The sequence below is a fragment of the Seriola lalandi genome, unplaced genomic scaffold (genome assembly GCF_002814215.2).
Source record: "Seriola lalandi dorsalis isolate HSWRI2012SDOR001 ecotype SW California unplaced genomic scaffold, Sedor1 jcf7180002054544, whole genome shotgun sequence".
Taxonomy (NCBI): Eukaryota; Metazoa; Chordata; class Actinopteri; order Carangiformes; family Carangidae; genus Seriola; species Seriola lalandi.
The window spans coordinates 2785422-2802989 of NW_019525097.1; the positions used below are offsets into that span (position 1 = coordinate 2785422).

The 17568-nt window shown below is 40.3% G+C and overlaps 1 protein-coding gene across 1 annotated transcript in view; it reads right to left on the minus strand.

The window, feature by feature from the left end:
* Nucleotides 1–16852, minus strand: part of nudt14 (nudix (nucleoside diphosphate linked moiety X)-type motif 14) — a 26452-nt gene extending 9600 nt beyond the window's left edge. Inside the window, exons 1-3 of the mRNA XM_087176313.1 lie at nt 16721–16852; nt 6185–6228; nt 836–900 (exon numbers count right to left, since the gene is read on the minus strand). Coding sequence (XP_087032439.1) covers nt 836–900; nt 6185–6228; nt 16721–16801 — 190 coding nt within the window. The 5' untranslated portion in view covers nt 16802–16852. The remainder of the gene's footprint in view (nt 1–835; nt 901–6184; nt 6229–16720) is intronic.
* Nucleotides 16853–17568: the final 716 nt, after the last annotated feature.

The following is a 17568-nucleotide window of genomic DNA, read 5'->3' on the forward strand; positions in this document are numbered from 1 at the left end:
AATAAATGAAATGGAAAAACAATCAATAGATCAATAATGAAAATAATCTTGCAAGCCTTCAGCACAAAGATTACTCCTTGAAAGTTTCCCTGCTTCAGCTGTAAATATAAATTGAGAAATTTTCTCCTTTCACTCATAAATAACTTTTTCAGAAACGCACAGAAAGTGAGACCCAAACTCGGGTTGGTCGCTGTCAAATTCACACGTTAAGCACATGCAATGTAATCATTCAGGTATCACATCAGAGCAATATCAGTATCAGGTAGTGCCAGGGTTTCCAGCAGCAGTTTTTAGTGGAGGTGTCCTGCCCCACCTGAAGTAAAGAGTGCTTCTGCTAACGTCAGAAATGTTGTTCCTGGGGGAAAACCCTGAATATGTTTCTATGCATTTGTTTTCTGATGTCAACAAGCTGATAAAAATATTGTACACTCCCTGTTTGAAAATGAATGCCATTCTTGGCTGTAGACCACTTGATTTCTTTCAGATAAAGAACAGTTTTTTTTTCTCCCTACAGCAATGAGAGAGGAGAGGAAAAAAAATATATCAGTGCCCAGACTTCCTTGAATTTAGCACACTGCGGTGTGGAACAGTCCCTGGCGACTTCTAACAAAGGAGGTTAGGCTGCTTTGTAACGGGGCCTCTTGCGGTCTATTTATGAGTCGGCATTGTTACTAAGATTCAGTTGAATAAACAGGGATTGTAATGTACTGCTTTTTTAGTGAAAGTGCCCACAGGATATATAACAATCTAGATCTAGATCTGGTGACAAGAAGAAAATGAATAAACGGTACTGTACAGTAGCACTGGTGTGTTGGTTTGTGAGGTGAAAACCTACCTGGACGGAACTGCTTGACGAGGACAAAACAGTGTGAGGTGGTGTTGAAGATCAGCACTGATACACTGGGGGAAAGAGAAAAACGTTAAATAAATATCATGCTCAGATCACTTTCTCTTAAAATATATCCCTGACTAAATGATTTATCACTTGTGAGGTAATCTCTCTCAGCATATCTGAGACTTTAGCTTCAAGCGGGCAGTAATTCATGGCTGGATCACCTTTTAAAGAATTCCATATAATGGAAGCACCAGTTATTAGAAAGAAGGGAAGGGTAAGCGGGGCGGTTCGGGATTAAAAGAGGTGTCTGCCTGGGGAAAATCCAACATTTTGTGACAGCAGATCCACATGTATTCTCTGGTTGTGGATCTGAAAAAAGAAATCTCTTTTAGGCCTGACTGATGAGAATAAATAAATAAACAGCAACAAGCCTCCTTAAAAATGATATGGGATACAATTATTAGGATGAATGGATGAACAAGGGGCAGCACGGTGGTACAGTTGTTAGCACTGTTCTCCCCCAATGTTCTCCTCCTGCCTGCGTGGTGTCCTCAGGGTGCTTTGGCTTCCTCCCACAGTCCAAAGACATGCAGGTTAAGTTGGTGCCTGTAGGTGTGTTTGTCTCTATATGTCATCCCTGTGATAGATTGGTGACCTGCCCAGGGAGAACCCCGCCTCTCGCCCAATGTCAGCTGGGACTGGCTCCTACTCCCCCGCAACCCTCAAAGGATACGTGGTACCATGATACCATGCCCCACCTAGTTCATCTTTCCTTGGACAATTCTTATTGGATAATGACTAAATACATAGTCAGATAAAAAAAATGGAAGCGCACTGCATACACAGCCATGTTCATGTTCGCAAAGTAAGAGTAAGACTATTTTGAAATAAGAGAAAGATAAAATAAGAAGGAGGGTCAATGTGATCTGCTTCCCCACTGGCACCCAGTGAATCGTACACACAGGTGGGTCACTGCTCTGTGTGTGTGTGTGTGTGTGTGTGTGTGTGTGTGTGTGTGTGTGTGTGTGTGTGTGTGCATATGAGTGTGACTGTCGCTGCCAGTGGAGACTTGGGGCCTGGGGTCTGTGTTGGGAAAGCGGATGTGTCTGAGGCGGCAGGAAGCCCTGCCCTGTCTTTCCCATGGCGAGAGGGAACCAGGAGATTGCTACTACAGTTTGATTCTAGCTGCAGCGCCTGGGGCACTGATTTAATAACTGTTTGCCATATATATACTGTATATACAGTTATTGAATGAAACAGTGTGTAACAATGTCAGCTGACCTGGTTGTCTTGATAAATAGTTTTGTGTCTGCAGTTAAAGCCTGTTTAGCAACTTCTATTTTCACTCACTCAACACGTTTCAGGTGCAATTTAAGAAAGTAAAATGACTTATAATTTCTTTTTCCACCGCTGGAGATAAAAATGTAATTCATTAAGCAGAGCAAATGAAGTCTGATAATGCTGAAGTCACAACACTTGCAATGTGAGCAGACTGAGTCAGTTTTGACTCGGCTACTGATCAAATAATTTCTGGTCCATTTTTAAATATGCTTCAAAAAGTGATTATCGCATCATATACCTGTGTCTGAAGGCCCTTTACCGATGGAGGAATCATGTGTATATGGTGAACACTTTCAAGTAGAGACTGTCCCAAAGTGTGCACTGTCATACCCGAACATTTCATTGTGTTCAAACTACAAGGATGCAAAAGACAGAATTTTCTAAATGAGACCTTGGAGGCGTGACACTGCCATCTTGCACTGTGGCATTTCACAAACAACTGCTGAGAAAGGCAGAACAAAACATCATACAAACTAATTTGTTATATGTATACTGATGCCTTCAGGGCCTCACATCCAAGCCAACCAGTTACAGAAACCCACAAAAAGGCAATTATCAGAGTTTGATAAAGCATCGCTAATAATGTCGTTACGTAAGTCTTAGCTTTTGTGCATGGATTATGTTGACATTTCCAAAGAGAATTTATCAGAAAATTTAGAACTTAATCATAATTAATCTGTTTCTCTGAAAATCTTCTGAATGTGTCTAACAAACATTTAAGCTACGAAAAACCATTAGCCATGTACGTGACAGTCTACAGCTGGATCAGAAAGAGCATCACCACTGTAGAGCACAAGTATGGATAAGGCAATATGGTAGATTTAGCTCAAAAGTGGGCCACACAAGCCTGAGGCATGAGAGCTGTCCCTTGAGGTCTGGGTTTTGTAGTGCTGTTCCACACCATTACTGCTGTTCTACAGCTTCCTGCAGGAAAAAAAAAATTCTAATGGTTAAACCAAGAAGCAGGCTAAACGGACGCTCAGGACTTTTCACGCACCGTTAAGCTTTCTCTGCAGGGCTTCTGGCTGGACGGCGGGAAAAAGTGGGTTATGGGAGACAAATGAGGAGCAGGACTAAGGTGAGTACTGATCCCAACACAGAGCTCATCAGAACAGGCTCTTGTTGTACTGGGGAAAAACTGTGTAAAGTTCTACATAATCCATCTTCAATACCATAACTGAGGCAATGACTCAACCAACAAGTCTACAGACAAACTTGCCTGTAGTTCTTGTAACTAAATGTGATGCATTTATGTCCAATCGACAGTTTTAAACCCAAAGGTACTCAATATACTTCACTAAAGAAAAAGCAGCACATCCCCACATCTGAGAAGCTGATACCAATTCATTTTTTGCTGTTTTTCTCTTGAATAATTACTGAAAAAAATGAATCCTTGCAGCTGTTGTTCATTCTACTAATACTGATTAAAAATAAACTGACTGTGTGCTACAAATTGATCCAAACTCATCCCAAACATGAAAAGCAGAATGATGTGTAGCCTCCACAGGTATTACCTGGCTGGAGATAGATGAAGACTCAACTCAATGGCATGGAAGAGAACAAAGACACATGAGCAGGACTGCACCGAAACCACAAAATATGCAAATGACTTGATCTTTCTGTCTCTTAAATTTCTTGAACTGACAAACACTCTGGCTCTCATTAAAAGTCACTTCCAGTAATAAACAAGCACCACTACGCAAACACTCCCATAAACACATAGGTGTCAAAATAACAAGGCGATGGGAATTTGCAAACATGTATTTTTGTAACTTTAGAGTAAAGCTTAGACGTTGGTGAAGCAAGTTCTTGGAGGGTATTTGCCTTGTTACAAATCAATTTCATGGACGACATCTCAAGGCACAGCCCAGAACTGATCAGTGTCCTGTACAAAGACTTCAAGATTGCATCTCTGCTTTTTGATGCAGTTCTGTCGGCTTCACCAGGCTGAGACCTTTAGTGCGACTGAGGGCCAGGACCTCCTTATCGGCGCCCATTGCACATCTGGCGGAAAACATTACCCCTTCCCAGTCCCATTGGAAGGAATGCAATGCCCCAAATAAAGGGGTGAACAGTGGCTCGGGATGAGGGTAAGATGCGGTGTGAGAGCGATGGAAGGACTGGTACCGTCAGTGGTAAAGCCAGCGTTGTACCAGATTGGTGAAGAGGTGAGTCCGAGGATGCAGCTCCCAATTTACCAATCTACCCTCCAGCTCCAACTTATCACCAAGAGTTCTCGGTAGTACCTGAATAAATTTGATTGCAAAATGAGAAGTTTCAGTCACACTCTTCGTTGTGGAGAGATTCAATATCTCATCAGATCTGGGAAGACATTGGAACCCCATGGAAGAGCGACAGGACATGACATGGAGAGGGATGTCTGGGCCGCCATGCTCATAATGTTATCACTGGACTCACAGCCAGACTTTAGTGGTGGGAAATGAAAGGATTGATGAATGGTGTCAAAGTAACGGTGGCCACTGAGACGTCAGCACGTTGTAGAACCACTGAAGCTTAATGTTAGCCTTGTCAATTGCACATTCAAGGGATTAAGTTGTCCAGAAGAATTTATCAAAATGCAGTTACTTGGTAGAGTAATAACAAAAGAAGTTGAAGGTGAATGTTTGTGAACCTTAATGACAAATCACTGTTATTTAACTGGGAGCCTTCATTCCATGAGGAATCAGTTTCAAAACCAAAAAAACTAATCTTTGCAAAAAATGTAAGCAGAGAATAATCTTCGTTAAGACGTTCACCAAATTAAATATTTCCAGCAACTCTCATGACATGTCTTACAACCTTATGTGGTCTTTGCTCAGATTTGTTTTTCACTTTTCTCGCTGGTGTACCTGAACATTAAAGACCGAGTGACGCCTGCTGAGAAGAAAAATGTTACGCACACTTAAACAAAAATGCAAAACAGTCCTGCATCCATTCAATATCCGCTTGTGGGGGAATAACACTTAGGCAGAATTTCCACCTGAGGAATAGCTGGATGTTCCCATGGGCTATTTTCTCTTTACTGCTTTTGTCTCTGTGGTACTATCACTACAGGGACCTCTTTTTGGGGTCAGGGGTGGAGGAAAGAGGGTTTAAATGACCTGAGACTTACCTCAGGGCATTATGGTACCCTGAGCAAAAACAGAGCGTAGGAACCGAGGCTTTGACACAAATGTGTGATATTTCTCTTACAGTGTCCCCTGTGAAGCTCAGACATTTATAGCCATTTCCACGTAGAATAACAGGGCGCTAGATCCTAAAAAAACAAGGTTGGTTTGGGTTGACCATCCTCCCAGTGTAGGACAGAATAAAAATACCATGAGGAGGAGATGCTAATTACAGCTACAGGTGATGACACACAAGTTGTCTTCTTTGACTTTCTGTTGAAATGCCCACACAGTATGAACATATTGCTTTACTATTACATATATATATTTTATGCTGCACCAGAAAGCTTCCCTGAACTAGGATTAAAAATTACAGCAGTTTGTTGTGACAGACAGACAGACAGACAGTATTTCTCTTGAAATGTGTGTCTCAGTTGCATTGCAATAACATCCAAAAGCAGAGGACGGAGAGACGAAATAAGATTTAGAGCTACACGGAGAGCACGGGTCAGGATTGGTGCAAATCAAGCTCCTCAGCGCTCACATCACCACATTCATCCTCATCCGTTGATCCCCCAGAGCTAGATCAGATTCAGATGCTTTAGAGACAAGCTCTTCAGATTGCAATATGTCTCCTGACATGATGAACATGCTGATGTTTTTACATCTCAGAGCTATTTTATTGGCAGACATTCTTTAGAAGTGATGTCTTGGCTGTGCAAACCAAACTCCACTGTGTTTTAGACCTATTCCACATCAGTGTCTAATCTGGTTTTATTATATAGCCCATTTTGAAAAAAGAAAAATGGTTTTGACAGATTTGTGTGTTTATGTGTGGACACAGAAAGAGTGGAAAGGAGCACTGCTTCCATCCAGCAGTAATGAAAGAAATGATTTTTACCTGTCATGGGTTCGCATGAAGTCCCAGGATTTCTTTGTGCCATTCTGTGAAGGAATAACACAAAATTAACAGCATAAATAAACACAATAAAGACTATTTCAACCCCCTCAGCACCAGACAGCAGTTAGGCGCAATAAGACGCAATCAGTGTATCACAACATCTCACTTCCTTTGTGTCATATGACTAGCATGACAGGATGTCAAATCATATGTGATTTATTCAATTTGATTACTGTAAAGGCAACAACTGCCCCACAACTGCTGCTTGCTTGGGCACGTTGAAGTAATATCACAAACCACACCTTACGAAAACATCTGCGTGTCTGCATCAGATGACATTCTTAAACTTTATCAACTGTAGTACAGCAACAAGCACATGAAAGAAACTGCAAACTTAAGTGTTTATAGAACTGTATTACATTACTTGCATAATATTTTTTTTTAACCGTCAGCAGAACATGAAAAATAGCTGTATGTTCAGGGAGAGATTCCTGATGACTAAATGTTGAAACACATCCTGTAATTATTCAACTTAAGTGACAGAAGTTGTTGTAACTAAGTGTTTATATGCCCTATGGTCACATCATCACATCAACGAGATGTGAAGCTGAACACGCCTCAACTAAATTTCCAGCAGCGCAAGTGAAATTGAACTGCCGTCACAGGTGTGTACATCTCTGGCGTCCTGAGATCTAGTCTGGTTCATTTTCATTCATACCAGGTGAGGCGAGGTACTTGCAGTTCGGGCAGCCAAACTCTATTAAGGAAAATCAAAATGATAAGGAATTCATTCATCGTTTAATTTGACTTTACTTTTGGTGTGAACTCAACAAGCAGTTCTCATCCACTGATGTATGAATGGCTAGAGCTGTGGCTCGGTCTCCACAAAAGACTGTCAAGAGAGACTTCAGCCCGATTGGTTTTTAGTTTAAAATATTAGCATTTAAACATAGTCGGGGACTGTCTCATGCAAAATCTGTTAAGTCAAGTACAACATCTCTCCCTCCCCACGTTTCCTGTCTGACTTTGAACCATATACTATCAATTAAAGGCAAAACGCCAAAACATTTTGGCCACCACCCAATATGCTGTTGGTCCTCGGCATGCCGCCTAAACAGCTCTGACCCGCCAAGGCATGGACTCTACAAGACCTCTGAGGATGCCTGTGGTATCTGGCATCAAGAAGCGAGTTGCACATGCTATAGGTCCGGTAAGATGCGCCAGCAGATCAGAGTTATTCCAGCACATCCCCCGATAACCTGGTTTGTCCCTCCTCCGACCATTTTCAACAGGTGCTCATCACAGCTGATCAAGAGCACCTCACAGAAAATACACCAGGTTGAAATATACAGGAATCTACAACTATCTATAACTATGTGCACCAATACAATACAATAATAGTATATATTTGTGACCTGTTTTTAAAGATTTACACTGGTAGGAACTAGTGGGCTTAGAGCTGAGGGTCACGGGACGGGGAAGTCAGAGACAAAAAAAAAAAAAAATTGCATTCAATATAACGTGACTTTTACTTTTTATTGTTCACATCAAATCAGCACAGATAAGTAAATTAAACAGAATCATTAGCTTAGCACGTACTCCTGTCTCCACATTACATGCTGTATAAATATGGTAAAGTTGGCCTACATTTTCTATGCCTGAGGAAATATGGCCTTGATTCAAATTTAGGCTACATCGCTCCCTCCACCCACGAGCTTTTTCAGACACAAAGATGACAGCTTTACAAGAAAAGGCTTATTTCACCTACAATAGACGTGCCTTCTTGTGTGCAAGTGCGTTTCAGCACCACCCAAGACATGGGAGGAGGTGAAATGGCAAGCTAATTGCACTGATAGAATCAAACATAATAGAGCTACTGTTGTAGCAACAGGATCTGAGTTAGGATGTGCCACTGTGCCAAAGACGTACTTAGAGCTGCAATGAACCACGTTTAGATTTCTATCTGAAGGGAATAAAACCCTTACATGCAGTTTTAAGTACAACTGACTGACTGTGCAGGAGTTTGTGTCCTTCCATCCAAAACTTTCTGATGTGTGCAAACATTTTTTTTTCATTGTCAAACATAAGAAAGCACTTCTTAAAGAGATGAGGGATTTATAATATTATGTTATAAATCTGGCTGGTTTAATATTACTGTAGAAACACTGTATGTTGTGGACAAAACAGCAGAAACATCTGTACAATATCATGTAACTAAATGCCACAAACTTTGGCCCCAAAATGGATACAACCCCATCAAAAAAAAAAGATCATTATCAATTAATCCGTTGATTTTATTTTAACTAATTGATGAACTTCTTATTTGGTTGATGAAATGTTAAAACAAACAAACAAACAATTCCCATAGCCCTGGGTGTTTACTGGTTTTGTTCCACAATCAAAAACTCAAATGTGCTATATTTACAATATTAACACAAAATACAGAAAACAAGCTAATCCTTGCATTTCACAAGCTTCGTCCAGCAAATGTTTTAAAACAATTACCTGATTATCAAAATTGTTGGCGGGTAATCTTTTGCCCAATAATTTCAGCTCTACACTTAACCTTCAAATTGTAGCATTTATAGCAGGGCTGTTGCTTTGCAGACCTATAACCAGCTCTGTCTAACAGCAGATTAACCTGCTTTCAGTATGAATCACTGAATTGTTCAGTGGTATTTTTAACTGAATACTATAACCAACCCTAAAATTACAGAGATGATAATAGTATACAGTCACAAGTGCATCTAAGGAGAAGGCCTGAAGACAGCACTGCAATGCTTTGTGTCATTTATCAGGAAAACCGTATCTCAATCCATAGAAACTACGAATCCTTCCCAACTTCTACCCAGTTTCTGTTTAAGCTGGGCTACAGATACATCTAATGAGGACCACTGTAGATCTACTGTCAACAAACAGTGAACGACTGGTGCACGACCTAACAGGTCACAACCAAAGGGCTTCATTGTGAAGCCAAGCTAGCATAATGCCGCTCACGCATCATTAACTATCTATCACTATGTTGTGGTGTGAAATGAGAGCATGAAGCCAAAGTTTGTGTAGGTTTAGTTTTGGTATTACTATGGTGTCACCTTTAAGTACTGTAAACGCTACAGACGGGTGACACCTTAAAGGAAAAACGAGTAGAGAAACAGGATGACGGTGACCTCATTCATAGGGCACATGGGGTCACTGAATGGTTAGATGAGTATGAAAACGATGTGAATCATGCGCTGTGGCCGTTGCAGTCATCAAATCTCAAACCCAATTGAACACCTCAGCGTTCTCCACCACCATCATCAAAACAACAAATGAGGGAATATCTCTAACGGCGTTCATCCCTCCAGTGGAGTTCAGAGACTCGAAGAATCAATGCCAAGATGCAGGGAAGCTGTTCTGGCAGCACGTGGAGGCCAAAAACCTTACTGAGACACTTTATGTTGATTTTTCCTTTAATTTATCACCCGTCTGTAGGTAAGACTGACACACAAAAAAAAAAAAAAAAAATCAATTACCACCAGGTCTGAAAAATTGTTTAAAAATGTAAGCTATGTTATATATATATATATATATATATATATATATATATGTATATATTGTACACTGTTTTATATCATTGCTAATTAGATAAAAACAGATAAAAATTACATTTTGGGGATTTTAATTAATTAATTTTTTTAATTGTGATATAAAAAGTGTGTGATAGTGAGGAAATTTAATTTACAAAGAGGATACATTTTGCCTTGCAGATCTAGTTAAAATAAACTAAAACTGCAGGTTCATGCTCCACGGATCCGTATGCTTATGACCTCACAAGATGTGAACCTGATCAAGCAAGATGCGATACCTGCCACCTTTCCTCCCAGTGTCAACCATTAGTAAAGCGTCGACATCATCAAAACTCCTCGCCGTGCAGTCATGTCATGAAAGATGCTCTGGCCGCGCCGCAGACAGTCAACTGGTGTAGCTACTCTTACAAAACCCTGTCATGTCAACAAAAGTGTGCGAGCTTCTTACACGCACATCATTCCTCCGTGAGGCCAAGCCAGCCGCGCCCCTCTCACTTTTCATCGATGAAAGGAAAATGAGTGCGAAGGCGTGTGGGTGATAAATTACTTGTCATTACTGAGGCGGGGATGCACTTCTCGTGTCTTGATGCTCTGTAAGGAGTGGTTATTGAATAATGTATGAGGAAGAGCATTTTTCCTGTCAATGAATGGATTTTTACATGACAAAATCTTCCACTTAAAAGTTATCATTTTATAATGATGATGATTGTGATGTTGCATTGAATTCTACATTGCTGTCGGAAAAAGCTATGATATATTACAGTCATTCAACAGGATACTATGGGACCGTACAGACAGGTAATATATTAAAGGAACATTAAGTGTCTCGGTAAGGTGTTGGGCCACCAGTTCAGTACACCTTGGCATTCAGAGTCCAGGTGTCTGGACTCTGCTGGAGGGATGAACACCGTTCTTCCAAAAGATATTCCCTCATTGGTGTTTTGATGACGCTGGTGGAGCGCGCTGTCTGACACGTCAGTCCAAAATCTCCCATAGGTGTTAAACTGGGTTGCCATCTGGTCATAGAATATGATTCATCATTTTCATTCTCAAACCATTCAGTGACCCCATGTCCTCTATGGTTGGGGGTATTGTCTTGTTTCTCTATTAATTTTCCAGGTTTTCCTTTAATTTATCTGTATAATCATATCGCCATGCATTTCATTTTTTCTATTCTCTCTGTTGTTAGCATCCTTTAAGTAAATATTTTAATAAATGTTCAGTAGTTAGAAAGTTTCTTTGTGTAGAATAAAGTTTTTTGTTTTTAAAAATGGAGCAAAAATATCTAGAAACAAACATATGGTTTGTGGTTACGAAATATTACAGTAGAGGCAGGCAACTGCAAAACAACTGACAGTTCCCGTAACTTAGTCAAAAAACCTACTGAATCTTTCCTGACCACAACACATGACATGACACAGACATTATGATTTAACATGCAGCCAGCTTATTGTCTGGAGGTATTTACTGATCATCGAATGCTAGCTTAGCGCCAGTGGCTGTGCAGCAGCAGCCCGGAGATCAGGGGATGCTGAATGTGGGTTTACTAGTGGCTACTATTAACATGTCAGCTAGAGAAGACACAACATTTAATGAGACAACTTTGGAGTTACTGGGAGTCCAATTTCTCCTGTTTTGGTAGAGGCTAAGCATCTCCTCACACCCCCGGCCCCAATCTAGCACATCTTAGACCAGTCAGCTGAACATAGAGAGACCAAACCAAAATCAACATTGTACACTTATATATATATATATATATATATATATACACATTGAGTTAACAGAGCTGAGGTAACAAAGCATAACTACTCATTATGGGGAAAAGTAATCACATTACTGTGATGGTGTGTTACTGTCCAACAGTGGCTGTAAGCTACGACCTGATTTTGTATATTGACATGTAAAATGAGTGTTTAGCTGAAACAAAAAGGTTATTGTTCTTTAACTTTGCTTCTGTCCACACATGACATGGAATAAGAGCTACAATGATCAGTCAATTAATCAATTAGTTAATTTACGGAAAATTAATTGCCATTCTGACAATCAAATAAGGGTTTTCTTAAGCTTTTCACATGTGATAATTTGATGCTTTTCTTTGTCATACATGACACTGAAGTGAATCTGTTTAGGGTTTGGACTGTTGGTCGGACAAAAGACATTAGATAACATCAACTTTTTTATGACAAAGCATGTTTATATAGACCATCTGGTATTTTCAGACTCATCCACTCTTTCTTGAAAAAGCACAGCTTTTTAGTGTGAAAAAAACACAGATCTAGTTTGAAACTGATTTACAGCACAAACAGGAAAAGTGCGCTGTCCTTCCAGTGTCAATGTGAGCGACTGTAACCAGAAGGTGGTGGTTGTGGTTACAGCAGATGGTGGAAGGTATGAAATCTGACAGAAAAATCACTTCAAGAAAGCAAAAGAGAAAAGAAAGTCATCCAGAGTGATTTCCAAAAGAAAGTTGCAGGATAAAGAAAAACAATAGAATGACAGACAAAACAGTATGAATGTGTCAACACACACACACACACACACACACACACACACACACACACACACATACACACACACACACACACACCTTCCCTCTCTAGTGTCCTGTCACCACTCACAGATGGTGGGGTTCTCCTCATTACTCGGGCCACTTGCTGAGAGAAGGGGGGCGGGTACAGCTTGAATGGCCCAGGGGAGACGGGGAATCATGGCCGACATGGATTACGACAGAGAGATTAGCCCACGGGGAGAGAGAGAGACATGGATGGAGACAGAGAACGTGAGAGAGAGAGAGAGAGAGAGAGAGAGAGGGAGAGGGAGAGGAAGGGAAGCAGGAACAGGCTACACAGGACCTTGAAATTAATGTGGTCCCTCTGGCTTTGGGCATCAGAAATGCTCCTGTGTGAATGGCTATTGTAGGAAGGGATGTATGGTCTTGATCTTTTAGGTACTTAAAGTCTAATAACCATCACACACACACCTCCTGTGCTTACTACACTATAAAGCCGGCAGCTGCAGCAGGAAGAAAAAAAAAATCAACTACCTCCTCAAACACAATAGCACTCTTTGATTCTCAACATGAGCTCTCCAGTTTTTTTTTTTTTTTGTGGCTCTAGCTCCACTCTCTGTCCTCTCACCAGCCTCAACAAAGACAAAGACATGAGTATCATCCACACATTACAACCAGTGAACTAATGATCAGCAAGGTCTAAAAATGACAATGACAAAAGCATCTGCACCTGCATAAACTGATCGAGCTGAATTACAGGATGTGCAGCGTTAAAGCAGCCTTGTTAGTGGGACCTATGTATGAGTGCCGAATACAGTGTCAAGGACGCACTCTTCAAGTACACACCCACATGACTGTGTCCTCCAGTGAAATCCACAGAAAGCATGAAAACCTCAAATCAAATAAAGTCAGTTTACATGCTAGTGTCCCTCTACTCAAACCTGACTGGTAGGAGGAACCGTTTACAGCCTATTTCTGTTTTAACCGCTTTTAAACAGCGTCTGCCAAAATGGTGCATTCAGTAGCATTGATGTGAGGTATTTACTTCAAATACATACATGCTTCAATTTATCACAACGTATTAGGGCTGGTAAAGAGCTGAAACAGTCGATGACTGAAAATTTGGATCATAGATCATTTATCAGTCAAAAGCTGCAATATCAAGTCGATTTACTGGTTAGTGGACAGACAAAAAAATTAAATCAGCAGCAATTTTGATGATTGATTGTTTCAGTCATTTTTCAAGGAGAAAAACCAAAACAATTAGATGGTTCCAGGTTATCAAATGCAACTTTGCTGCTTTTCTTAATATAGTAAATTGAATATCTTTGGGTTTGGACTGTTGGTCGGACAATGCAGGACTTTTGAAGATGTCATCTTGCAAAGTGGGGCGGACATCTTTCACTGTTGTCTGATGTTTTCTAGACAAAAAGTTTGACCAATTAATCAAGAAAATGATCATCAGATTTTCCACATTATGGACTATAAAGTGCCACTAACTAACTAATTAACTAACTAAATGATAAATAAAATAATTGAAGAACTGATTATTAATCGATGATGAAAATAATCATTAGCTGCCAGTAGCTGGTAGACAAAAAAATTACTGTTGCATTCTTGATATATGTCATGATATGGGAAAATATCATGCATAATATTTATAATAATTTTGCATAATAAGATACAATTCTTCTGAAAGTTAATAAGTTATCTAACTGAAACACCATTAACTACGCCATAAATCATCTCTTCATCTACAATACATGCACACACTCATACACACAAGGGTCATTTTACTGCCATGATTCAAGCCCAAGCCAATAAATAACTAGTCATGTGAGAAATTGTGTGTTTTAATAATAGATCTTATTCATTGAAGGAGCAAGGGGCCACTGATCGTAAGCTCCACGAGATACATAATTACAGATGAATAATTCAAATCATTATAATGAATAAATGGAAGGCAATTATCCTGCTCTAAGTATCAACCTGTAATTCAACATAAGCACCAGGCGACAGAGATAAGAGGGGTTTCCCAGAGTCAACAAGGGACAATCACCTGCTTTGTGGAGCGAGGCAAGGGAGAGGAGACAAAACACCAATACACACTAATGATGAAGAGGGCCTCTTACGCGTGACATGCACTTTTAGAGTGGGTTTCTGTGCGTGTGAGTAGATTTCAGTTATTGACCAGTGGCTGGGCTGCAGATGTACTCGGGAACATAAAAAGGTTTTGGGAAGAGATGCTCCCTCAGTGTGACTGAAAAGCCTTTGTTGGGAGTCCCTGAACAAACCCCTCCTGAGCTGCGGAGGAGTGATGACGAGGATGAAAGGGAGGGCAGAACGGAGAGGGAGTCCACCATCATCTCTTTTGTCGTCCATCTGCTGTCTTAACCCGTTCCACCATTCTCCTGACAAGCTTAACCCCCCCCCCCCCCCCCCCCCACGTCACAGGTGTGAGTCTTGGTACTTAAGTTTTCCAATTAAATTGAAGGCAACACCACAAAAGAGCATCTTCAAATCATAGATGTACACCAGTTGCAGTTTCTCTATGTTTTCCCACTTTAAAACAAACACTTCTAGAACAACTTAAAAAATAACAACATAAATCTGACTACATCAACACTAGGTTAAATAGCATCTTCCTTTCATCTATAATGGAAGCAAAAAGCAGGTCCATGCATTTTCTGATTTCTAAGAGCGAGTTTCATCACAATGATTCCTTTGTGCTACTGTCACTATTGAGATCTTACAAAACAGAAGCCAACTCTATAACCCAGGAACAGCGGAACTGCACAAATATTTTGAAACCTAAAAATAATTTCGTCTTGGACTGCTGCCTTTGTTTGGGTAAGGCAACATTTCTCACTTTGCTCAAGACCATCAGGACACACAGTCATCACACTTTGCTTTCTTCTAGTTCAAAGACACATGGCAAACCTATAAAAATCAGACAAACAAGCCATGGTAATATTACCGTGGGCTGATGCTGTAGGGTTATAATTTCATACCTTTCCATTTCCAATATGCAACTAAAAATACTGAGTGTCTACTGCTAAACACTGGTACAGTTACTATGAAGTGTGACAGCTTTTGAACCCCTTTGATAAAATGTTAAGTTAAGAAGATTTCAGTCATACAACATCCACTCTGCCCGCCCCGTTTGCCATCATGACCTGGATAAGCAGCCAAAAATGGATAGATGAATGAGAGGATGGATGAAGTAGTGAGTAGACCTGCACCCACTATACCTCTACAAAGCACTAAATATGCCAGCATGGTTCAATACAGAGCAGAAGTAGACCTAAGGGGGCTTCTGAATCTATACAAGAAGTGCTGCACGAGCCTATAAGATATGTTTGATATTAGAGAGTGACTTTTAGGCTTCAATGTTAACCTGTCATTATTGATTTCCTATTAGGGTTGGGCAAAATGATGATATACTCTCTACCTTAGGAAGATATAAATTTGTCATATTCAAATGTCTTGATTTGTCTGACCTGCAGTCCAAAACATATTAAGTGTACTATCATTGGTGACAAAGAAAAAGGTAAAATCCTAACATATGAGAAGTTAGAACCTGCTAAAACTAAAAGGATTATGCAATTATCAAAATAGTTGCTGATTCAATTTCTGCCAATCAACTAATTGTTGGAGCTCTACTCTGTCAGAGTTAACAGGTCTGAGAAGGACTATAAGACATAGAGACTTGCTAAAACAAAGCCTTTGAATAATTTGTCTTTCATGCAAAATATTGCGCCTGTCCTGAGCTGCAAACACATTTCCCTGCAGTTTTTCATGTTACATCCTGGACTTGTACTTTGATCATAGTGTGGTTAACCAGATATTACAGAGTCATTTTAAATGTGTAAATTCCCATAGGTTTAAACAGGCAAAGGCTCTACAATGTCCGTCATATAAATGGTCAATTTAGCTCAATGTAAACCTGAAGGTGTCAAAGACCTCTCACCTGCAGATCCTACAACAACCAGACTACATTCACAAAAAGACAAATTTAAGAGATCACATCAACCGGTTTCAACAAACGGACATCAACATCTTCCATTGGTACATAACACTGCTGACCCGTGTTATCCACACCTCCTTACACTAATGTAAAGCATGTGCTAACGTTAACGTGATGCTCAACTAAAGAAAAAAAAACCTCTGCAGCAAGCTACCGTTAGCAATGTTAGCCCCTAGCTGCCTCTTAGCCGTCTCAGGTTCACGTCAACCACAGTGGCAACTGTTGAGCCCACCATATATGAAAACACAGCTAATACAGCGGTTGTGTCACTGCGGTTACAGTAATGACAATTGTTGCTGTCAACGTCTGTGTTTAAGGTCATAATTCATTCATGTTATGCTAGCCTGCTAGCATAATGAATGGGAGGGGGTTGGGCTAGCCTACAGCATCCAGCAGCTTCTATCAACCGTTATCAGACAGAATTAACTCACCTGGTTATAGTGCACCCTGAACGGTTTCAAATAGTCGGACTCTGTGCACGGAACGACTTCAATGTTGTTAATCTCCTCCATAGTTTGGCTGGGTTGGTGGCTCAGCGATGGTTGTCTGTCACCGCACACTAACTGACAGTGAAGGAATGTCTACGGAAGCCGGGAGAGGACATGAGACTCAAAGGAGCGAGGATGGCGAGAGTGGAAATGAGCAATACTACGGATGATAGTTAATTACTCGCCAGAAATATAGATTCAAACACATTCTGAAACAACACTGCCTGCAGACTCTTCACTTCATTTTTATGATGTAGAAATAACATCTTTTGAGAACAACTTTTCTTCATCTTTCTCTTTCTTCTTTATTCCCTCCTTTTTCCCCCTCTTGCATCCTAATGTATTTTGCATGCTGAAAAGTTGCTAATAAAGTGAATGCAGTGTGTGGGATTTTTTTGGTTCCTTCATAATCAGAGACCATTAAATGACACAAACAAACAACAAACTTCATGTAAATAAAAGGCCAACAAGCACAAACTAAAATAGTATTCCGTACAGTTTAATGTTCACCCATCCATTATGCATCTACTTGCTCATCCTGTGCAGGGGTGGCTGGAGTCTGTCCCAGCTCACACTAGCTGAAACAATCACAAAAATGATCAAAATGTATGCTTAACAGTAGACACAGATGACAACCAAGAACTAAAGACAAAGACAAACCCTGGTGTAATGAATGCTACATCTCACCGTTATGTTTGGTGTTTTTAACATGCCACTGATTGGCTCAGGGGAAGCACAAGTAGAAGGCCAAAAAAAGGTGACGTAATTGTTACTAATTGTCCTAGAGGCAA